The 24,801-nt window shown below is 41.7% G+C and overlaps 1 protein-coding gene and 1 pseudogene across 1 annotated transcript; one reads left to right on the top strand and one right to left on the bottom strand.

The window, feature by feature from the left end:
* Positions 1-587: 587 nt before the first annotated feature.
* AMMECR1L (AMMECR1 like) lies at positions 588-19,928 on the top strand. Its single transcript, XM_016157091.2, has 8 exons — positions 588-766; positions 2,201-2,310; positions 9,030-9,474; positions 11,446-11,556; positions 11,864-11,978; positions 12,620-12,710; positions 14,566-14,662; positions 16,359-19,928. The coding sequence occupies exons 3-8, from the start codon at positions 9,068-9,070 to the stop codon at positions 16,468-16,470; spliced, it is 933 nt and encodes a 310-aa protein (XP_016012577.1). The 5' UTR covers positions 588-766; positions 2,201-2,310; positions 9,030-9,067; the 3' UTR covers positions 16,471-19,928.
* A 4,723-nt stretch (positions 19,929-24,651) lies between these two features.
* LOC118614831 lies at positions 24,652-24,770 on the bottom strand (annotated as a pseudogene).
* Between the last annotated feature and the right edge of the window lie 31 nt (positions 24,771-24,801).

Genomic DNA, 24,801 nt, shown 5'->3' with positions numbered 1-24,801 from the left:
GCTTGTGGAGAAAAGCCGTGAGCAGATAAAGGTTGGGCCCTAACGTGAGACAGAACCAAGCAGCGAGGACCGACACTTCGGTGGCCGCCGGCTTTAGAAGCCCCGGCCGGGCAGCGGACAACGCCACCCGCCCACTCGGACCCGAACTACAACTCCCGGCGTGCACTGCACCGGCTGGCCTGACAGCGAGCGCCGTGCTCGACCCACTCTGCTGCTTGCGGGGCCCATCGGCTTTCTATTGACCCTCGCGGCGCAACCCTCTTTATTCTAACTACCGGGAACTCGCCTCCACCAAAGCAAAGAAGCTTGCCAAATTCAATCCAGCTGTTCCAGCCAATAAAGTGTGCGGACTCAAGCCACGTGACAGTAGCGGGGCGGTGCTCGGGCGGTGCCCTGATCTCTATGGTTTTCGCGGCTTGCTTAGAGGGCGTGTGGTCCACTGGAGGACTCACTCTATCCTTCATTACCTCACTGCTTCTGGTAGCTGCCGGGATACCGGAGGACTCGGGCCCTGGCTCGACTCAGTCCTCCAGCTGCTAGCGGAATACCTCCAGTTCTTCCTGCCGCCGCCTGCCGCTTCCTCCTCCGTCCGCCCCGCCGGCCTTCCTCGCCCCGCCCCGCCCCGCCCCGCCCGCGCGTCTGGCCTGCTCGCGGGCCCGCTTCTCTAGAGAGCCCCCACCCAGGCGTATGGCTCCATGAAGCAGGAGGAGAAGGTAGAGCGCGAGAGGTCCCGTCCGCCCCGGCTGCGCCTGGGCCAGGAGAGAAGGTGAGAAACTCGGGATGCGCCTCCTCCGCCGGGCCCAGCTCCCTCGGGCCGCCACCGCCGGGCCGACTGGGCCTCTTCTGCGGGTCGAGTGGAGCAGCCGGGGCGCGTACCCCTGGGGTCCGGGCAGCGTGGGGGAGGGGCTCCCGGGCGTCGGTGGGAGGAGGCGGCGGGCGGGCAAGGCCTGCGGGCCGCGTGTCCCAGCTGAGTGCGGGGGTTGGGAGGTGCTGCTGGGGACGGAGCGGGCGGACGCCCGTGCCCTGGCCACTAGGCGAGGCTCCCGCTCCTTTCCGCACGCCTGCCACGAAACAGTCTCGGGTCCGCGTAAAGTTTGGTGGTCTCCGGCGCCGCCTGGCGGCCCTTCCCCTGTCCCCTCCCCCGCCCGGTGTCTGAATTCCACCCCCGCGGCTTGGCCCTCGCTGCCCTACCCGTCGCTGGGTCGTGTCCCCAACTCCTCCTAGCTCCTCGTACTCTCCTTCCCCATTCCCTTTTTTCTTACCCTTTCCCTTTTCTTTCGGCCTACTTTTCCTAGCCTTTTCTTTCCCCACTCTGTCTTGTCCTTCTCTTGCTTCACTCTTTTCCGACGCACGCTTTTTTATCCTCTTCTTTTTTGCCAACCTCCGTCTCCTTATCCACCTATTGCCCTAGTTTCCATTGTCTCTCCACCTTATACTCTTAGGATTTTATGCCTCTCTGCTTCCATTTTGTGGAGTTTGCCCTTCATTCGCTGCCCTTTTCCATTCCGTGTCCTGATCTGAACTTCTCACTTTGCCACACTCCCTTCCCTTATCCCTGTGGGCCTATCCTCTTTCACTGCCTTCTTCTTGGATAGAGTGGGTGGGGCCTGAAGTCTCCTGTTTACTTATTTGGGAATAGGTCAATTCTCTACTACTGGGGAGAGTGAAGAGAGTTAGCGAGAGATTATGAAGAGATTTATCCAAAACTAAGAATAAAGATGAATTTACCAACAGTTGTCTCCATCTGGAGTAACCGGATGGCCTGTCCTCAGGACCTTGGCCTGCTATCCAGTAGTTTTTCAGCACCATCTTTGCAGAGGATTTGGGAATGTTCGTATTCTGAAACCAGTGGAGAGTCTTGAAATGGTATATCTTGGCCTCAGAGCAAGTTTTGGTCTAAATTAGTGGTGGAGGAAGTTTTAATGTCTGTCTCATGTTCAGGTTCAATAAAACCTTTGATCCTCAGTGCCCTCCCTTCTTGTAATGACGCCAAGGATGAGGTGATTCAGTGCATAGGACTGCTATTGTCACCTTACATTTAGATTTTGAAGTAAAGAGAAGAGCCTTTTCCTTAGCGGTTTTTGTTTTTGTTTTTTTTTTTAAGAAATTGGTCTGTTGAGTTGTAGTTTTTCAGAAACCATCTCTTACCTTTGCACTACCTTGATTTTGTTCATTCACTGCACCTGCATTTCCATCTTAGGTACAGGAAGAAGGAATGGAATCGGAAGGAAGAAAATTCATTTCAGAGACAAAATAGCTCCCCTCCTCTGTTATAGCTGTTCCCCTGGCAGTACAAACTTTCTGCTTTCAGTGAGTATTAACTTGGACATACTTAGAATAGAATTTTGTTGCTTTTTTTTTTGTCTTAGGACTTTAAGATGTAGGTTTGCTTTGTTGAAATATTTTTCTACTTCTATGAGGGGGTCCTTATGTTGGTGAAGTTCCTTCCACTTGATTCTAAAATTAAATATGTGAAGATAATTTATTGTTTATAATCCCATTAGAGTGATATAGATGGTGGTACAGCATTACACTTGCCTTCTGTGTTTTAATACATAAGTCTGGCTCTGCCCCCTTCCCAAATTCATTTTTTTAAGACAACCAAAGATCATAACTCAAAGGTTAATGCAGTTCCTATCAAAGGCAATTATTGAGTCTCTTCCACGCAGTTATAATCATCAGAGATTTTTGGAACATTTTGCCCTAAATCTGCTATGGTGATACTGTTATCTTGGAAATAAAATGTTAACAAAGTTCTGTAAAATTTTTTACTACTATTGTGTCCTTGAGTTTATTAATTACACTCGTAAGAGTTTTTCAGAGTGCTTCACATCTTAATGGAGCCTCACAATCCCTTTGTGAGGGAGACAGAGCAACTATTTTCATTTTACAAATGGAAGAACTGAGGCCTAGAACAATCTGGCACCTTGCCATAGGACACATGGTAAAGGGAGGGGATCTGAAAACAACAACTTTTGACTCCTATAGTCATTTTTTCTTCAAGTTGAAATGAAAATGTATAGTCCTGTGCATTTTTCTAAAACTTTTTTAAAAGTAGTTATATGAGTAGGTATGTATTTTTCAGAGAAAAATTTCACCCAGCAAGTGTTTTGGGGTATGTGTATGATGTATATGATGAGGTTTCAAAAATATAGACATGGTTATTTGAAATGATTACCAGAATGTTTGTGGGTTTTTCACCTATTTTTAGAATAGTTCCATAAGTAGGCCAGAATTACAGTTCATGTGCAGTTTCACTACTCATATAATACAATTATTAAATTGAATTTTAGCTTAAACCCTGTCACAAAGGAAACAGTAGTCTGTTCTGTATAAAGCTTGAATGGAATGGACATCTGGACACTAACTAAAGAGAAGAAAATTCAGAAACCCCATTTTTCTTTGCCTCTTTCCTACCTCACAAATCTGTTTTCTTTGTTATAAGGTCATACCCCATAAAAAACTGTTTTGAGACTTGTCTTAATAAAGCGAATCTAGATTTTTTAAAATATTATTGTTTGAAAACTAACTACTTTGATGCAGTAGTTCTAGTAATACTAAGTATATATCAAGATTTCTATAATAACAGCATATCAGCAAATTTAGTTTTTTAGTGTAAACTTAAAAGAAGATCATGGTAGAATAGAACTGTACAACTCTAAGACAACCCAGTATTCTTTTTGGGGGGTGTGGAGGGGCCATCCACAATGAAAAGAACAGTGGATTATTTATTAGAAGCCATCGTTTTCCAAAGAGGAAAAGCATTAAGGTCATTGAAGTAATAATCCCATGTTGTTAGTATGATCTTTTAGACTACAAAGTAGTTCTTGATAGAATTTTATTACAAAGTCATTTATTTCTCTAGAAATGGTAAGAACTCAGAAGCATGTTATTTTTGGAAGCAACCCTGCATTTATTAGTAGAGGTAATGGTAGTATTGGTAATAGATGCTTTAATAAATAATAGTCACTAGATGCTTTTTATATCTTAGTCATTGAATACTCACAAATAATCATATGTGGTAGCAGGAGCCCAAGTCCACAGAGATGTGACAGCCTGCGTGAGTTTACATAGCCATTATGTGGCAAGTCAGAGTTGGGCTTTGAGCCTAGACTACAATCCCAAAGCCTAGGCAAATCCCTCAGAAGATAGGAACTGCTCTGGGAAGCTCGTCGTTTTCAGTGGAATTAGGAGCCTTGGAAGAGATCTCTCCCAGCGAAAGAAGGTCTTCTGCCCAGCCAGCTACTTCAGTCAGGGCACCCTCACATCCTCCCTTCAATACCAGTCTCTGTACTTTGTTTATAAATATCAATAGTTTACAAGACATCATTTGTATTAACTCTTGAAATGATCAGTTGCCATCCAAGCACATAATGTTTCAGTGGGTAGTAGCTCTTAAAGTCCTTCATTACTTTAAAGAAAAAAATTTTTCTCAAGTGCAGTTGAGAAACTAGATATGGCTTGTCAAAGGAAAGCCTTGAGCAACCTAAAGTTAACTAGCACCTGAGGCAATGTTCAGGACTTACCAGTTACTGGTGTGTTTTAGCAAAGGAGACAGCTACCAGCGTAAATCAAACCAAGAAGTTAATGAAGGGGATATTTGACCTATTTTTTAATGAATCATCCACGTTGACTATCCATTTTGCTATGAATTAAACCATTCCCAGGTTTAGGCTGAACAAAGCTGACTTTGATAAGAATAGATGCATATAATTTACTGACACTCTAGGGTTAGTACCTCACGATGGAACCAAATCTGCAAAGATTAAGTTGTGCCGTAAACATTCTTTTCGTAAAAAAAAAAAAAAGCAAACTTAAATGAAATTACTAGGAGATTTGCAGATAGGATTGTCAGTGTGTATATTATGTGCTGGGCACCGTGTTAGGTGTTGTGAAAGATAAAACACAAATGTAACCTGATATCTGAGAGTAAAGGTGAGGGTGATTTCAGTGCTAGCTAGAATTTTAGTGGTGTGGAACATTGCTCAGCTTACCCCAGAAAGAGAGGAAGAGTTGCCATCTGGTCTTTGTTGAAGACCCTAAGGAATGTTACATGTCAGTTAAAGGTGTAATGTTCAACACTGAGAACATACTTTATTTGACACTTGATAGGTTAGGAAGTCTAAAGTGAAGAGGTAAAACAGTAAATCCTTTTATTTCCTCCAGCTTTTTGTGGAAGTATGGTTTTGGCTCCATCTGGTGGAAATCCAGTTATAACTAACTCATCCTCATTGCTCTCAAGTGGACAGACAGCAGGAAAATGAGATCACTTCTACTGGCTCTTAAAGTGGCCCTTGAGTTTAGCTTTGAAAGAATAACCAACTGAAGGCTTTAGAGGGTCTCGGTGATATATGTGAATATAAAACAAGAGTTTTTACACCTGACTTCCAGTTATTTTAGATGAACCAGCTTCACAGTAACCATTCAGTTACTTCTACTATGATCAGAGTATCATTGCTGGTAGTTTTTTGTGAGGTGTTGCGGGAGGGTGAGAAAAATTCCCACACCATTTTAGAAGACGTGTTGAGTATATCATTAGGAATATTTGGTTTTCATTGGTCAGACAACAGGTGAGTCTTGTATTGAAATGCTGTTATCCTGAGGTGTATTACAGTGCACTGTCAGCCAAGCTATTGGAGAAACAAGTGTCTCTAGCCATTGTAAGGCAGTCCTGGAAGCTGAGTCTGAGACCACTACCTTGTGAGATGCCTGCTTTATTCTAGTAGAGTTAGAAGAGTCTCCAACCTAAAGAAAGTTTTGTTGAAAGTGGTGGACAGTGGTTGATGTTGTAAATAAAAAGTATTTACTACCAGCCTCATGATTTACTTCACATTCTTTCCTGTTGTTCACTTAATATTTGCTTTATGCGGACAGATAAGTAAAAAAAATATCGGCCCCCTTCGAAATAATTCAGTGGAGGAGGGGAGATGGAGTGAGTAGGTAGGCTAAAAATGAAATAAGATTTGCCGTATGTTAAAAATTGTTAAAGCTGAGTATTGGGTTCATTATATTATTTCATTTTGTTTATGTTTTAAATTCTCCATCGATTTAAATTCATAGAATAAATTTTTAAAGAAGTACCTTCTAATATTTTTGGTGCAGAAAGTCTTTAACTCTGCCTTTGGTCACTAATTGAGAGTATTGATTGAATTGTTTGCTTGGAGTGGCCTCCTAAGAAATGCTTGGGCCTAAGAAGCCACAAGATTTGGGTTGGTTCTGTTGATTTCAAATCAGTTTGGGAGGCTGTGGGGAATTGTTAAATGTAATCAGTTGTGATCATCCCACTGCAGATCAGTGATTGTACGAGGTGTGAAAGCAGAATATGCAGACTTGACTTCTGCCTTGGCGTGGTTTGAAAAACCTTTCTATTGCTCTGTTGTGGATTGTTTCACTGTCAGATGGTTGATAACATTTGCTAAGGAACACCTGAATTACCACCATCGTAATGTTTAGCTTTCCTTCAGGTATACTTTAGTGTAATGAGAATGAGGAAAGATTTTTTTTTTTTCTTTTTAACCTTTGTGTTTTATCCCCTTTCCTTGTTTCTTTGAATTTTGGGGCTCTCCAGAGGCAGAGATTCTGGGTCCTGTTAAAACTCCAGCTCTCTAGAGGTAGTTCTGCTGTTTCATTCAACATGTGTCCTAAACCTCCTGCCCACAGTTATGTATGTCAGAAGCTCAGGGGCCAGTGACATCCATTGTGAACTAAAATGATAACGTCAGGATTACTGGTAATTGTTAGGGTGATGCCTGAGATACTGGCTTTGGACTTAGGTTTTGATATTTTTTTTCTCTACTCCATTTTCGTTGGCAAGATTCTGTAAACTATTAAGCTTGTTCTTAATATACCCTTGAATGTAATTTGTTTTTCATCATGCACTTAGGAAAGGGACTGAATCCAACAGCTATCATTGGCAGGCCTTACTCTTCTTCGTGGCTTGGTGGGAAAACCCAGGCCTTGGACTCTGATGGATAGATTGCAGTCCCAATCCTAACTGTGCCACTGAGTGGCAGTCTAGCTTTGGGCAGGTTATCTGGCTTATTAATATTAAGCCAGAGGTCCTGCCTCTGTAAAATGATGGTAACATCGTCTGCCTTGCTGAGTGGTTTTGAGGATTCTGTGAAACCCTACTTAGAGAGCGCCTGTTCAGTGCAGGCAACACTAAGCCCTGATTGAACAGTGAAGTCCTCCCCTTGGGGAGTTCCATTCTAATGGGAACAGTCAAGGCCCAAATATTGAGAGAGCATCTAAGTAAATTGACACTTACTATGCCAGACGCTTTATTAAGCACTTTACATTTGTTAAAGTCATTTAATTCCAACAACCACATAAGGACAGTCCTGTAGTTCTTGTGAAGAAACTGAGTCAGAGAGGTAATCCTTAAGCAGTCAGAATTTGAACCCAGGCCATTTGGCTCTGGAGGCAATATTTTCAACCAAGACATTCTGCTCCCTTTCTTAACAGTCTAAACAAGACACTGACGTACATGCTCAGAAACAATCTAGTCTTTGGAGATTTTAATGTATCAAGTGCATAAGCCTTTCTCAAAAAGAAGCCCATGTTTCAAGCAAGACATTGAAGTGTACAAGCTATTTCTTGGCTACAGACAACTTTCATCTCACTAAGAATTGCCCCTACATACCAAAATGTGTATTTTGTTATGGATCAACATATATCAAGAAGGTAAACAAATAGTATTTGAAATTTTTGTATTTCATTCAACTTAAAGTGACAGGTTGTTTTGTAGAAATAATAGCACTGCAAGTGGGTATGTAAATATCTAATTTGATTTAAAGGGTTGTAGAATTTACAGCCAAAACACTATGTTGTAGCGCAATGCCTAAAAAGGCAGCTTTGTGCTATGCGTTCAAATCATAGAGAAAATTTTAGGTAAGGTAATACATATATAATTAGGGGAGGGGGCTAAAACTAGCCTGTAATGATGAGAAAAACAGTATACTTTTCTGAAGTCAACAGAATTTTACCAACTTTACAATCGAATTTTACAATCAACATTGAAATAACGGATCTAGATCTGACTCTGTTGATTATTGACACAGCAGAGAAAGGATTTTGGTAATGTTATAGCTATACGTTTTTACCTTAGGCTTTTTAAGAAAAAAAAATTTAGTGAAGATCCTTCCTCTCCTTCACATCATCGGATATGGGACACTGGTTTTCTAGCCTATCTGATGCCGCATTTTGTTAAGCTGAGTGGCTCTGCATATGTCTGCTTTGCTAGGACAAAAATGGCTACCTCACAAAAGGACTGTGAAGCTTGGGTCATTTGTGTGAATAAAAGTTTCTACTAGGTTGTAGCTTATCTTGAATGAGGTCTTAAAAAGATAGGTGTGTAGAAATTGGAGTGATTTCAGAGAACCAAAGAAAATGAGTAAGGCATTGGAGAATGAGAACAGTGAAGGCAGGAAGGTGAGAGAGAGCCTTATGTTAGAAGGTGTGCTCTTTTCAGAATGGCAGCTAACTGCTTTTCATCTTCAGTAAGATCTGGGGCTGAAATTACACAGATAGATTTAGGTTAGCGATGAGGAAAATACGGAAAGAATGTGTTTAACAAAGAAAACGTAAAAGTTATTCTGGAGTCCTTTAAGTTCAATTTGGAGCCTCTAAAAGGGTAGAGAAAGCAACATGATGAAGAGTCTGACAGGTCTGGTGGACACTTCTAGTCAGTCTTGAAATGTCCTCATCAAGCTTTACAACAGCTGCCATTTCACCCTGTGTTCTGCCCGAGAGTCTTGGGCAAGAGAGCAGTGTTACCTGTCTCCATCCATGGTGAGCATAGCTTCATGGAAAATAAATTACTCCCCTTTGAGAAAAGGTTGGGAGTTCCTGGTCTGGAACTCAGGGTCTCTTCTATCCCTACTGGTCTGTGACCCTTTGTGACCATGTGACCTGGATGAGCAAGAGAACTGACGACTCTTATCTCTCCATATAAACTCTTTAAGTTTTGTTTTCTCCTTTTAACCAACCATTTGAATCAATGCTTACCTATTCATTCTCTTTTTGGTTAGGGTTCTGTAGCATTCCAGACCTCGAGCACTGAATCAGGATGGGAAAAAGACGTTGTGTTCCTCCACTCGAGCCCAAGTTGGCAGCAGGCTGTTGTGGGGTCAAGAAGCCCAAGTTATCTGGAAGTGGAACGCACACTCACGGGAACCAGTCCACAACTGTCCCCAGCTCTAGTTCAGGACCTCTTCAAAACCACCAGCATGTGGATGGCAGCAGTGGTCGGGAGAATGTGTCGGACTTAACTCTGGGACCTGGAAACTCTCCCATTACACGAATGAATCCCGCATCGGGAGCGCTGAGCCCTCTCCCCCGACCCAATGGAACTGCCAATACCACCAAGAATCTGGTGGTGACTGCAGAGATGTGCTGCTACTGCTTCGACGTTCTCTACTGTCACCTCTATGGCTTCCCACAGCCACGACTTCCTAGATTCACCAATGACCCCTAGTGAGTAAATCCTTCAGACGGGAGAGTGAGAAAGGCATGATGACATCTTTCCAGGGTCATTCTCCTCAGAGAGAGTGTTCCTTGTAAAAGCTTTAATGTGATTTGGGCAAAAGGTAATGGGAGTAGGATGATGAGAAATGTCTAACAATATCTAGAGCTTTCACTGGATTCAGTAATGGAAGGGGGTTAGGTTATGTTTGGAGGAGGTATAGGCTTGTGGTTAATTTTCTAGAAATTAAGAGAATTTTATCTTCGGCTGTTCTCTTGGTTCATATGGGCATGAATAGGTCATTTAAGCTCTCAAGTGTGGAGGTCACACCACCATCACACCATTGTAGACCCCAGTAGTGTTGACGTCCAAGTGAATTGAGAGTCTTGAAGGCTAGGCTGGAGACTAAGAGCTTATTTAGTGTGATGCTCTTAACAAGGGTGTCTTCACTTTGATCCTCAGCAGACCCATGGTCATAATCCCCTAGGGCCACTGGCAGCTCATCAGGAATGTCAGAATCTGCTTTACTGTTTCTAGTTCAAGACTTTGTTGTTTGTCCCAAGCCCTCTTGCATGTCAGTGATATAAACAGGAAACATACATAAAGTATAAAGTGAAGAAACTCATGCCAGTGTTTGCTTCTTTCGCAGAATTGGAAGAAACTCAGAGCTGACTTTAAAGTGCACTGCTGCTTTTTGATTTTCGTTTTTAGGGGATGCTTTTGGAGCACTCATTGACCTAAGATTCCCAACCCCACTGGGCAGAGAATGGAAGGGCATGAAGGAAAAGTCTTTGCTCTTGGGAGACTTGTTTGTTGCATTGGCATATCACACCCACAAAGCTAAATAGCGTGTGTGGCACACTAGGCAGGAGTAAGAGGGGAAGTTACTCCTTTGCGATTGTGTCAAGAGGAAATGTAGAGAAAATGTGCTAACTTTTCAAGGAAGTGTTGCCATGGGATACCGTGGTCAGAAGAATTCCAACTGAGCAGATGGAGATTCTGAGCCTTGGTCAGAGTGGGATCAGATGTGTCCCATAAAGGGAGAGGGACACAGGTTTGGAAGAGTGGATGGTGGCTGCAGCGTTGTCAGGTATGGGCTGTTATATTCAGGGGCTTATATTTCCATCCTACGGACAGTGGAATTCTCGAAGGGTTTTTAAGTAGGTTTTGAGACAGTAACTTTGGCTGGTGCTGTTCAGGTGTTTTAGTGCAAGGTAATGATAGGTGGGAGATCTGCTTTGTAACAATGATCAAAGAATTAAGTACCTTTATCAATTAAGGTGCTTTTTAGAAGTGTTTAGCTCAAAAATCTAAGAGAGAAGGACATAGGAGTATGGAGGAATCTCAGGAAGAGAGAACAGACTAGTAACCTAAAAAAATCTGTCACCATCAATCTGATGTAGCCTAATGAAGCATGATTTTGGCATAGAAACAAAATGGCAACATCTGCTAATAAGCAGCTCTCTGCAGTAGACATTGTTTTTCCTTTCTGAACATTTATGAGCAGGAGGTATTTGTAGTTGCCAGGGGCAGAAATAATTAGGGGAACAATGTGAGATTGTAGGGAATGCTTGCAGTTAAGGAGGAGAAGGGTATACAGGCCCAGTGTGTCTTCGTGAAGGATGGAACTAGGGAACTTGGACAATCAAAATAGAATAAAGAAGAGGAGAAAGATATGGAGAAATAAAAGGAAAAAAAGTAAAGTTCTGGGCAGAGGAAGAGGAATATAGCACATACAGGTGGTGCCCAAGCTTGCCAGTAAAGCATATCAGCAAGGCTACCCTGAGAGCCTTTCTTCGTGCTGCCTTGTTGAGGTGTCCTCTCCATTTCCCTCCAGGGACTGCACCACTCCCAAAAAGGTTGTGAGCAATTCAGAAAATCCTTTTGGAGAATAACAGAAATGAACAGGAAAAAAAGCCAAGTTTTTGTTCTTATCCATGGTTGATTTGGGTCTAGAGTGTGTTTTGTATTTTGCGTTTTAGTCCGCTCTTTGTGACATGGAAGACAGGGCGGGACAAGCGGCTTCGTGGCTGCATTGGGACCTTCTCAGCCATGAATCTTCATTCAGGACTCAGGGAATACACGTTAACCAGGTAATTACACCAAGCATAAGATCTGTGTGTAAATTGTCAATTGAATTTATCTACAGAATTGAAAACAGCTGCCTGACACTCTTCTAAGTGGGTGTTCTCTTTTTGGTGATTGGGAAATGTGGGGGCTTTAATGTGGTGAGTCATTTATCAGTTCAGCTATAGACAGTTAATATCAAGTTTTTAGCATATTAATATTGATGGATAATAGATGCTCTCTGCAGAGCTCAGGAGTCATAAATATTTGGGCACATGATGTTAACTTCCAGCTCCAGAGTAGCCCCACTTAATGTTTTCTGTCCCCTTCCAGTGCACTTAAGGACAGCCGATTTCCCCCCCTGACCCGAGAGGAGCTGCCTAAACTTTCCTGCTCTGTCTCCCTCCTTACTAACTTTGAGGATGCCAGTGATTACCTGGACTGGGAGGTGAGAACAGCTGCATTTGGAACTCTGCGTCTCTCGTTGCATTTGGGTTCGGGTTAGTACATGGTAATGTATCTCCTTCATTAAGAGGGCATAAGAATTTGAAAGCTGAGTTTGGAAGCAATTTGGGCAACATAGGTGACTAAAAAGGTGCTGCAATATTATAAGCAGAAAATCGTGAAGGCTTGCTTCTCCCATTTCTTCTCAGTCCACTCTGGTCCACATCCTTCTTCCATGTCTAATAAATAATGGGATAAAGCAGAGTATTCTAGATCCCTCTTGGTAAGCCCTTGAGTAAAAGTTGGTATTTAGAGTCATTTATGAAGGGTTTAAACCCAGATCAAAACCCATGGCATGTTCATTTAATGGAATAAATTAAAGGTGGAATATTCAGGTTATCAGACGAACTGTTGAAAGAATTTATTTAACCTTCGTACTCTCTGAACTGGCGACATATACACCTTCCCTCTAACTAAAGTTTCTTAGGCTTCTATACCTGAGAGTGTTAGTCGTGAGAAGCAAAAGGTTCTCCTTTGCTCAGATCTGGGTCAAACTGGTCAGAGTACAATATCAGTTTATATGTGGATGGCTTAAGTTCCCTTAGAATAAGTAAATGCCATTTATTTGGTTGTGTTTTTCTGTAGGTAGGGGTCCATGGGATTCGAATTGAATTCATCAATGAAAAAGGCGTCAAACGTACAGCCACATATTTACCTGAGGTTGCTAAGGAACAAGGTGAGTTTGACAAGTGGAATTGCAGAGGACTATACTGTTCACAGTGTTGCCAGTTAAAGAAAAGAAAAAGGAGTATGTTTCAGCCCAATGGCAACTAAGAATGAGTGCCTTTCTTCCTCTTAATACCTAGCAGATTCTTATTCAATGATAAACTTCCCCAAAAGATGCAGAAGCTGGGAAAAGAAAAGGGTTAAAGATTTCTTTTACCTGCTTGTGTTGCTGAGACGGTTAGGAAGAATAGTCTTAGGAAGAAGAGTCAGAGTCTGGAAATGCATTAAGTAACTTGGATAAGGGAGGGGGGATGAATGGCCATGCTAGTCCCCCTCCTCTGTCTCCATGGCTTTTTATTCTCCCTCTCACAAAGCTGGTTTATAAAATTAGTAATTGCAGATTACAGCCAACTCCCAAATTCAGCCTCAAGGCCAGCACCGTGTTATCAGCTACTCCCTCTCCTTTTCTTATCCTTGTGCCTAGAGCAAGAAGTCCCAGAATAGGTAAGGCCTGTGCGCCCTCCCTCTAGTGTGACCTTGTTGCTCCAAGCACCAGGCATCCTGCCAGCACTGCTGGCATCTCTCACAACAGCTCGTTTCACTTACTTTCAGTGAATAGTTTTATTTCTTGGCCCCCAAAACTACAGTGATAATTGTAGCAAAATTCCACCAATTTACTTGACAATATTATGGAGTTCATTGTAAAGGAAAGTTGCCCATATCAATAGGTTTTGAACTTTCAGTCATGAATTATTTAACAGTGTTATACTTGGGAAAAGGCACAACATAATTTCTCCTGTTTTTTAAAAAACTCTGTAGTTACTACTAAGTTCTTAGAATGCTACATTAAAGGTAAGAAATGGGTCGAGCAGATTTTCTCTTTAAAAGAATATTTAAAAGAATGCCTTTAAATGTTGCTTGTGCATTTAACCTGATTTTTTTCTTTCTTGGAATTCGTCTGTGTTTGTTTTTTTTTTATTATTATTAATATGTGGAACACACAGTATTTTGGGGGTGTGAACCTAGAATAGAGAGTAAAATCCAATCCAACATGTCAGTGAACTAATTATGTGGAGAGCGCATAATTATGTGGCTGTGCTTAAACTTTTTCAAAAGCAGTGTGGATGTAACATAAAAAGGAAGCCTTTTATCCATCCCTTTGAGATTATAAAGATAACATTTCTGTGCAGGGTGGCACACCATAAGTATTTTCTAATACTGAGATGTGACGATAACTTAGGTAATCAGATGACTTTTGCTATTTGAAAATTGGTTAGGAAAATTAAAAAATTGGCACATACCGTAGTAATTCAGGGGTTTTTCTTTGGTTTTCAATATGATAATATTAGGTTTTATCTGTTAAAAATGCAAAAACAGCAGAACTGTGTGAACAACTTTCCCATCCTTCCTAAAGGAATAGCTTCCTTCCCTGCTATTATTTCTCTGTAATAGGGCACAGGACTCCAAGAAATCATCAAAATGAAGAAAGGTCACACAAAGGAATGCAAGCTGCAGAATTTGAATTTTCTCTTCCCACAGACCAGTCCTGGTTGGTTACTAACACCAGGCCAACAGGCCAGTCTAAATTGGGACCATGATTGTTCTAGATTCTTATACTGGGATCACATGTGATAGGAAAGATGCAGAAGCAGGGGTACCCAGGGACACAGCTATTATGGTGTGTCAGGCCATAATCTCATGTCTTCAATATTTTCCTCGGACTGTCAGTAAGGCTGACAACTCAGCACCCAGGGCTTCCTCTGCCCCTCCCTAACAGATTCAGCCACTTCTCTTCTCTCACCATGTTAGAGCGTGTCCCACTGTGTCATTATACACTGACCTCAGTATGCCTCTCTTCTCCTCAGACTGGGATCAAATCCAGACAATAGACTCCTTGCTCAGGAAAGGTGGCTTTAAGGCTCCAATTACCAGTGAATTCAGAAAAACGATCAAACTCACTAGGTAAGACACTGTCTCTTTTTCCTTGTCATTTTAATATAGTTGGGGTTGGATGGAGGATACTTTCAATGCAAAGGGGAAGAAAAAAATTACTACGGTTTCTAAACCACAGAAGTATGGCGAGGTCGAGGCTCTGAGGAGACAGTGGCAGCAAAGGCAAAGACTCCCCAGCATCCTGAGTGTCTCAACAGCTGAGCTGATAACAGAGTAGGAAGAGGGCTTAGGCCACTGAGCAAGTCATGGTTGTCTGTGCTAGACTTGCTTGTTGGGAAGCTAAGGGCAAGATTGAAGTCAGGAAAGAAGGCTCTCAGTTCAGAAGACCAGAGTCAGTTGAAGCTACATGCCATCAGGTGGCAGAGATACAGGTGGCATGTTAAAGGAATAGTCAGAAAATGATTTTTAAAAAGAGTTCCAAGGTAATAATACCTCTGCCTGTTTGGGGTGAATGTTTTGGGGAGGTTGCCTAGTGTGGTAGAATGCACATGGATTTGGGGTCTGAAACCCAGCTCCACCACCTAGCTGTGTGACCTGGGTCAGTTATTCTGCCTCTCTGAGTGGAAGAAAAATTTTCCTGTCGATGAGAAATGAATGATAATGCTTTGGGATTTTTGTAGGATGTGGTATGTTAATGTATAAGGAATTTCTAGACTAGGGTCAGGCAGTATTTTAGGTGGTTGGTAGATGTCAGTTCTCTTCCCATCCCTACTGAAATCAGAAACACTGAGAGGTTTAGCTTCTGTGGGCTTTTGTGGGGCTCTGGCCCCCTTATCTGAAATATGCTGAATAATCATAAAGTAACCTCAGACGTTTATTTGGAAGGTAACCCAGTGTTTTTGAAATGCTTTGGATTCCAAAAAAAAATCTTCAAATACAAAGCATTATTATTATTATTATTATTATAATTTATTTGAACAGCCATTTCCCTGTCAAAATTCAGGAATAATCACCTTGCAGTGGAGGAGTGATTACAGTGGGAAAGAGATGGCTCTGGGTAAGGATTGTCACACCCAGCTCCTGTGGTCTGTAGTAGGCTCCATAGGTTTGTAACACCACATGCTTCGCATCGATTCGTGGCTCTTTCCAGAGCATAGCCAAAGTGCTATGAATTCTGTTTCGATGACCCTGTGATACGATATGGTATATTCATCCAGGAATTAAGACCCATCCTATGTAGTCCCAAGATTCTTTAACCTGCTTCATGAGAATTTGAGCCAGAATTAGGTATCTGTGCCCTTTTGGTTATAAATAACTTGTTTATAGCTTTTTACAAATTGAGGTTGCATTACATTTCTGTCAGTTTATCACATTTTAACCTGAAAGTAGATACGCAGTTTACCCTGGACTTTGGAGCAGTCATCTTCCGATCTGCTACCCATGTAATTTGACCTTGAAATTCTTCATCCAGACCCCAGTAGCAGATGGCTTAAGAGCAGCCTGATGATAAGCATATGTAGTGTTTAAAGGTGGGATGTGCAGAAAATACATTCTCAGGGGTGACTGTGATTGTGCTTTTTCATCTTGTTCATTTGTAATAACAACATTGTTGTGCTGTCTTTCATTTTCTGTGAGTAAGGTTGTTCTTGGTCTTCCATTTTATTCTTTCAAAAATGTGGAATAAGCTTTTGGTTTTCTCTGCTGAGTGACTTTACTAAATGAAGTGTTTGGGGTTTCTAATACTCTTCTCTGTTTCCTTACACAGGTACCGAAGTGAGAAGGTGACAATCAGTTATGCAGAATATATTGCTTCTCGACAACACTGTTTCCAGAATGGCACTCTTCATGCCCCGCCCCTCTACAATCATTACTCCTGACACACGGCTGCATGACCAGTCCCACCCCCCTGTGGCCACCAATGGCTATGACATCATTGGAGCAGATGCCTCCTCTTCCTGGTCCAGTTACTTCTATTACTGCACCATTTTATGATGCTAGCTTCCGTTGCCAAGTCTGCCTCCAGCTGACTTGAGGGGTGGGGGGGCACGGGGTTATACTGAATGAAAGAGAACTTGAGGTGCCCAAGCCTTATCTCAGCCTTTCCTCGTCATGGGGTTCCGTTGGATTGGGGCTCCTCCATGACTGGTGAGAATTACCATGTGAGTGCAGAAGACCCTTGGCATGCAGGTGTCACTGGTGATTTGCTGCCTGTGTGTCGGCCACACAGTGGAAGCTGGAATTGATTCCTGAAGGCTTACCCCACACACACCTCTACAGCCTCCCCAGATCAAGTAGGTGTATTCCCCTGGCAGTCTGGGCAACGGAGACCAACAAGAAACATTTTTAGGTTGTTTTAAATTCCTTTTTTTAAACTTCCAGTTTATTGCATACCAAGAATTGATTACAACCTCCATGTTTCGTAAGTGGACGCCATGTTAGGGTTGAACATGGGCACCGTGAGTCCTCTGAGACTCCTGGACAGAGACCCACATCAAGACCGAAAGCCCTTTGGATGGCATTGCAGATCTCATTGCTCAATTAGCTTTGAAGGTTTTAATTCTCATTTCACTGTCAGTTGGATTTTTTGGCACTCTTCTTACATTGAGTCTTCTGGTATTGAACAGAGCTCTGTGGTGTAACCTGCTGAGGAATGAACTGGGATGCCCGCAGGAGGTCCTGATGCCATCACTGCATGCAGTGTGAAAGGAGAGACCTCTTCTTTACCACCCGGCTACCTCACTCCTCTACTGGTAGCAGTGCCTATAGCTGGATCTAGGATCTCAGAAGACAGATGTTCACACAAGCACCTGGGCTGGGCTTTAAAAAGACATTGTCATAGAGAATTCAGGGTCTTCAAGCTGTTTTTCTTTTCAGGCAAACATCCTAAGGGACCTTTAAGCAGAGGAGTTCCCTTTTTCTAGTTTGCCTATAAAGTGGGAAAACAATTGATGATTCAGTCCTTTACAGGACTTTCGAACAAAGCGGTATAAGTAATCAAGGTGAATCTTTATCTTGCCTAATATGCTGGAACTCTTCACCCCACCAGGGCAAAGTTCCAAATAGCTCATGTTATTCTAGGTCATTCAGACTTTCACGTGGCATATTTCCCTTCTCATTGTCGCTGACTCCAAACAGCTGTCAGCAAATGTCTCCTCCCTCTTGCCTTTTCTTCACTCATTTGGTGGCAAAGTTCTTAACAGTTGGGGACTTGGAAGATGCTTTGGAAACACTGTCACAGAGGCACTGCTGAAAGTATTAACAGGAAGAGGTGGCCAGTTGGAAGAAAAGATCCTAAGGGTGATATACTGGTTTTCAACGGCATGCTTAGAGAACTCAAAGTGGATTGGGTGTCAATCTGGTGAACCCAATGTTTTGATTTAATTTATTTTTAAAAGTTAATGTGGTGATAGTGTGGCTTTCTAGAGTGGGCAAATATTCAAGTCAAAAGATCTTTTGAGTTTTCTGCCAAGAATGGGAGGGCGAAGCAGAGACACAGTCTAAGAAATGGCACATGTGGTGTTATAGGCACTGCTGTCTTGTTTCTTGAAAGAGATGGCTAAGGGTGAGCAGATTTGCTTGGCACCATCCTCTGTTCATGAGGATGTGGAATGTGGAAGGGAAATACGGGGCTGACATTTGGATGCCCAGGCCAGGCTGCATCACTCCATCTTATTTTGTGCTGCATTCTTGCATCCTGCCACTTTTCCCTTGCAAAGTTAATAAGAAAAGCTATTGAAGATGAAGGCATTATTTCATGATTTCCTACTGCTGAGAATAATGTCTTGTTACAAACGTGACAACAGTTACTCTTAGGTGCCATGGATTGATGTCAGGGTGGTCAGCTCTGGAAAACCACCCACTTTTAATTTGTACAACAGTATTGATACATAGGGCTACACTCATTACTGTTCAAGTGTTTTATGTTAAAAGTTGTGTTTAATTTCTAAAGATTAAAAACAGCAAAAAAAATGGTGCTAAACTTTCACCCCTGAGCACGCTCAGTGAGACTGGTCATGCAAGCATTTACAGTGCCATGCTCTTCAAGCCTATTTTTTCTTGTAGAAATGTTGCCCTGTTTGTCTTCCTCAATGTATAGTATGTTTTGGTTTTTTTTAATTGAGGGTGGGATAGGATACCTGCCATTTAAGAAAAGGAGGAGGAAAATTAAAACCCACAAAATGGGGGGAAATAATCAGTGCACAAGAATCAGGCTGATTGAGCCCGGCACCACACTGAAGTGGGCTCAGTGCTTGTGGAGTGAAGAAGCCTTACTCCCTGCACTCTCCCTCATGCTCCCATATAAGTCCAGCAGTGGAGATGTTCATGGTCCTCTTGTCATGGGGACTCAGGAATTAACTAAGGAAAGTTATTTGCTGTGTAAGAAGTGGCTCCGTTAGTGTTCATCCTAAATGGGTCTAGTCAGGAAGCAGTCAAAGTGTATAGTCATGGTCACCTCGTGAAGATGTGTGGCAGGTGGCTCTCAGGAAAAATACTGTCTGGATCATGCGTGTCGTAACTTTGCATAAGGAGATGATGGCTCCGAACTGGAACTGAACTTCCTTCCACGCACTTGACCAATGCAGTGATGAGGGTGGCCAGTAAATCTATGAGTGGCAGGTTTAAAGAGAGGGAATGTTTTCTGCTTGGTGTTCTTTGTCTTTGGGCTGCTCAAGCTGAACAGTAGGTGACCACTGTTTTCAAGGGGCCAGTCCAATTTGGCTGGTTTGGTTCAGAGTTCTTTTCATCCCTAGCTGTGAGTGCCTTTTGGTCTGGAAAGTTGGCTTGTCTCATAATTACCACAGCTAGGACATTCTCTGTAATTATGAATTGTCCTTGTTTTACATTAAAAGAGAATGTCTTTGATCACTAGAATTTGTTGGTGTTGGATTGTTTCCACTGTGAGGTTCTTAAACTTTTTCACTTCATAATATTAAAGCAACTCATGTTAGATACCCTTTCAACATGAAAGGTTTGTAGTTGAGACATAACGTATATTTTATTGTTCATAATAAAAATCATCTATACAAAAGTCCGAGGTGTTAATTTTAATATTTGCACAAGATCTGTTTTCCATGATGTGTTAATACCTACAATTTCACTAACTGTTGGTGTTATTTTCTATTGAGATTCTGGAGCCTAAAGAGCTTGTGTTTTTGTTTGTTTGTTTATTTTATTCTTCCCTGAAGCAAAAGACTTTGTATGGCCTTCAGTGCAAAGACTTCAGACCAATTCTTCATATTACACTTGGTTGCCTCTTGGCTATATAACTTCTGAGTGCAAATCATTGAACTCTTTAACGAGGTATTGTAGAGAATAAATCATAATGGGTAAACAATGTTCTTTGTCCTGCCTTTTTTTTGAATAGTGGTATCTGTCATCTTATTTTTGAAGACAGCCCACCAGACTCTTCAGTCAGCCTGCATATTTTGTGCAGTGTTCATGATCTCCAATAACTTTGCACTCGTATATTTGTAGTTGGTAGCAATGCCACCAGTTTTTAGAGCCAAGTTTCCTGAACCAGCTTCATGAACCCTTTAAAATTTGGACTTTTCTAGAAAGAAGGTTCCTAGATCTCAGCTTTTCCAATGAAATCGATCTTGCCCCAAAAGCTAAAAACTAACGCTAGAAGAAATGCTCAGATTTAAGATACTTGATGGCATTAATCCAACCAAGCAAAGACCCTGGGACATTGGTATGTTCTGACCTCAAGGAAAACGTTTATTGCTTTTGGGTGGTCCAGAAAGGATGAGATGTGTTTGGAGAAAATGACAAGTAGTTGTTTAAACAAACATTCTGGGATTGTCTTCAGTTTAAATTTTTATTCAAAATTATGACATTTCTTAAGATACCAAGTTCTGAGGCCCTTACATTTGGCATAACTCAAGCATATGGCCACAGATATACATACATGGCTTTCAGGGCTAGATGATAATTTTGGAAATTAACTATAAAAACTGGCTAAAAATACACTTTGGTGGCAATGGTTGTGTAAGAGGAATTTTCTTAAAGAGAAATTAAGGTTCTAGAGCTTACTATCCCATATCACCTGGTAATATCTATTAGCATAGAATTCGTATCACTGTTGGCAGGGGGTGGTAGTGGTGATACACTGTAACAAAATTTGCCATATTAACTATCCCTATATGAAATGTGAACTAAGCCGTCAGGATAGAGATCAGTGATGGTAATTCCTGTGTTGGGGTGAAGAAGGTGCTGTAAAGCTGCTTCCAGATCAATCTGGATTGAATTTCTGGCTTTGAAATACTATTCATTGAGCTCTGGTTGAAGGACTTGACTCTAAACCAATACTGTACAAAGAATCTACAGTAGTCTCCTGAAGAAGGTAAAGCAAGTCCTGTCTTTTCTGAGTCCTTATTCTAAAATGAAGCTCTGACAAAGATTCTACGGTCCCTCTCTTCCTGCTGCTTTTTTGATCTATTTCTTTGTAGATTCTATATACTACAGCAAACTGTAAAACAAGTAACCCCTCCAATTTCAAAACTTAGCTATTGATGGTGGGCAGGGGGAAAATCAATTGAGAGAGGTCTCAAGCTCACCAAGTCATTAAAGTTTCTGTTGCCAGACAAACCCCCAACACCCTACCCCCAGTATGGCCATTCTGGTCCTCAACCAAGGAAGTAACCCAGGGTACTGACATTTGAACCTTCATAGGCTGGTAGTCTGATAGGCTTGAGCTTAAATCTTGGTCCTGCCACTTACAAGCCAGACAGGTAGTTACTACTCTGAGCTGAATTTCTTGCTTTGTGACAGGGCTGAATCTCCGAGGCAGCATGTTGAAAATGCTTTGCTCAGGCCCCAGCACATGCTGCAATGTCTGGATGGCTGTGACTAGACTCTTCAAGTGCTAGATGTAGATGGGAACAACTGGGCCAGTGTGAACCCTCCAGAACCCTAAGCTACTCTGGGCATAGAAAAAAGGTGGCATAATTGGTGTGCTCAGCCCCTCAAGTCAGGACAGGTTTCCTGAAAGAGGTGCGTGCTGAAGTAAGCCCAGCTTGACCTCAAGAAAGGAGGGCTTCTCAGGTAGAGTCAAACCAGAGTAACAGCACAGCACAGTAGGGTGGATGAGCCCTCTCATGGCTCACTGCCTTCTCACATTGGCACAGGCAGACAAGACTTAAAATCCAACTCCAGGACTCCCAGGACAGCATTCTGAAGGCTTTCGTACCCAAAGCCCCAAAGCTAAGGGTTGTTTGCAGAATCTCAATATCTCTCTCTCTCTTTCTCTCTCTCTCTCTCTCTCTCTCTCTCTCTCTCTCTCTCTCTCTCTCTCTCTCTCTCACACACACACACACACACACACCCTATATACCCTATTCCTTTGTATCTCTAGAGACTATTCATAGGAAACGAGAGAGGTTTACATATTTATCCCTTTGGTTTTGTAGCACTTACCAGCAGATTCTAGCAGCAGGTGCCAAAGACTTTTAATTTGAGAGAATGGTTTAAATTGGAGATTCTGTACATTAACCTTGAATATGTGGAAAACTGGGAAACATATCATTCTATTTTAGAGGCAAAACACCTGGGGCCAGGTAGAAAACATGAGTGATTCAGCCCACTAGGGATTCTTTGAGAAGCACTCTAAAAGGTTATAAAAGGTAGAAATTCTTTTGACTGAAAAATGATATAGCAACATTAATGAAAAATATAGCAAACGTTCTGTGTATAAGGTCTACATAATTACTGTGACATTTAAGGAAGTTGAAATATGAATTTACCTTAAAAGAGTGAATATTCTGTTTATGTACCCAACAATTTTGTTCATGTCACCCCTCTCCCATCTCTGACTACATGTGAAGAAGCAGATTCCATGCTAGCCCCTGCACCCCAGAACCTCTTGTGACTCATCACCAACCAGAAGCAACCTCTTTCTATATTTTTCTATAGCACTTTCTTTGGGCTTTCTCTCAAACCACTTGCCATTTCTGTCTTTTATTTTGGAAAAGAAGTCTAGATCTTGCATCAACTACTTTCGGTGAGCTCCCAATGTGGACAGGTCAATGACTGACTTAATCCCAGAGCATTACACATAAGGGTTTACATTGGTTTCCTGAATGAAAATGTGGACAAACCAACCTGTGAAATATCACTGCATGTATTATTTGTTATTCTCCTTTCTTCTCTATTCACCTATTGTCTACTGCTGTGTGTGTGGGAGATACCAAGTGTTGGGTATCCAACTAGCCCTTGGGCCAGCACATGGTAAGGTCCAGTAAGTAGCAGGTGCTTTTTAAAGGCCTGTTAGATAGATGGAAGAAAGATGTCTACACTGAGTTCCAGGGACATTTCCCACACCCAGATTCCTTCCTCATCTGTCCCTAGTTCTAATGAACTGTGTAGAGAAGCATTTTGAAACAGTAAAAAGCTCTGTCAGTACTATATAATGTACTATTATTTTACTTGTGGACCTAACAGGGGCCACATACTAAACCTGACAAGCTCAAGAGAGGCCGGCACGGTGGGCCTTAAAAACCAAGAGACCAAAAGTAACCACACAGGATGGTCTAAACATAAAACTTCCTAACTCAAAGCAGGTCATGGTGGGTAGTCACATCCTACGTCTGCAGCTTAGCGAAGGTCAGTCTTTACCAATTTTCTTTTCCAGATCCCTCAAAGGCACAACCAAGGACACCAGAGCACGAAACCACGTTGTTACCACATGGTATGCCCACATACCATATGTACTGTAAATGTTCACTATCCCAAACCAAGTAATGTAAAAGAAGTATGCTTCTGTTTTGCTTGTTATTCAATCCCAGAGATTTCCCCACTTTGCTTTCTTCCACCCTCTTAATTTACCACCAGTGGATTTCATGTAACCCTCTTTATGTCTTCTCTTTTGATTCTAATGTATTAAATAAGCTGTAAAACTGCCATTCTCTGGAGCATTTCCTCAATTTGTTGAGAGTTTCCTTTCTGGAAATTGTTTGGCTCAAATAAACTTTTTTTAATATGAGCACCTGAACCCATTAAACAGTACAATTCATTCATGGTATAGTGACAGTTCCTAGCAGATTACATTGGCATTCCTTTAGAGAAGATAATTGCTCAACAGGAGTCCATCTGAATTAATTAATCCAAATCAATTAATTGAGTCACAGCTCAGCTGTAATGCTGCGACGTTCTGACACCAGGAAAAAGGAACTACTTGAGCATTCTGTGCCATATCTTTGCCTACGCAGTTTTACATTGCTGAGTTTATCAAGGTCATTAGGTTCTTGACAGTAATCTTATCCAACATGCTTGGCCTCCCGCAGTGGATTTGAGAAAAGTTGGCTCTTTTCCTCTCATTTTTGTCTGCTAGTTGGGGGTAGTGAAATTAAAAATACATGTATTTCTGTGATATGAAATTAATTGAATAAGGGTATAGTAATTCATGAAAAATATAAAATCTTCTGGTGTGATTATGACCTTTGAGAATTAGGATATATTAATTAGCTATGAAAGCTGCCTTAAGAGTCTCAGAAAAATGGGATTTGAAAATGTATATAGGAATAAAGAAATATTTTAGAGATGATGGTAGGGATTACAGTAAAGGACGTAGACCTGAGTCTTCATAAATCGTATGTGTCTACCAATGAGCTGTACACCTGAAACTAATATAAAATTTAAAAAATAAATAAAAAGAAGACACTGGATCTGAAAATAACATAAAAGAGAAGAAAAATCCATTGAACTAGAGATCAAATAAACTCCTATAAGACTTTTTCTTAGGTTGGCTTTTTTTCATCAGCATACTCAATACAGCTCCTCTGGAAATACACAAAGCAAATTAATTTTGTAAAAATTATAAAACAAAGGAATACGAGGTACATATTCTTGTCTGGTAATATCTTAACTCATTTTTTAACGTGATACTGAAACATTGTTCCCTGCTGAGCCAAGTAGTACACTATGATTATTTGCTGTACAACCACCTGCTTTCCCTGAAATTGAAAATAGCATGTTTTTCTTTTTAGGCGAGGCAACCCTTGATTAGCCTCACAGATTGCAAGGACCTTGTCAGTTTACAATCCTTTATTTTTTATTTTTTATGCCTATAGCACCTGGTCTTCCTAGGTGGTCATCCATCCAAGTACTCACCAGGCCAGACCATGCTTAGCTTCCGAGATCAAACGGGATCGGGCTTGTTCAGGGTGGCATGGCCTTAGAGGCATCAGTTTTTCATTTGCTTACTTTTCTAT

This window comes from Rousettus aegyptiacus, unplaced genomic scaffold, assembly GCF_014176215.1.
Source record: "Rousettus aegyptiacus isolate mRouAeg1 unplaced genomic scaffold, mRouAeg1.p scaffold_m13_p_2, whole genome shotgun sequence".
NCBI classification, from domain to species: domain Eukaryota; kingdom Metazoa; phylum Chordata; class Mammalia; order Chiroptera; family Pteropodidae; genus Rousettus; species Rousettus aegyptiacus.
Note: the sequence above shows the minus strand (reverse complement) of the source record. Positions and strands in the feature narration are given on the sequence as shown.

Coding starts and splice junctions, on each gene's coding strand:
- AMMECR1L (XM_016157091.2), top strand. CDS start 9,068: ATGGGAAAAAGACGTTGTGTTCCTCCACTCGAGCCCAAGTTGGCAGCA. Junction 11,979..12,619: donor GTGATTACCTGGACTGGGAG/GTGAGAACAGCT, acceptor GTTTTTCTGTAG/GTAGGGGTCCATGGGATTCG. Junction 14,663..16,358: donor AAAACGATCAAACTCACTAG/GTAAGACACTGT, acceptor TTCCTTACACAG/GTACCGAAGTGAGAAGGTGA.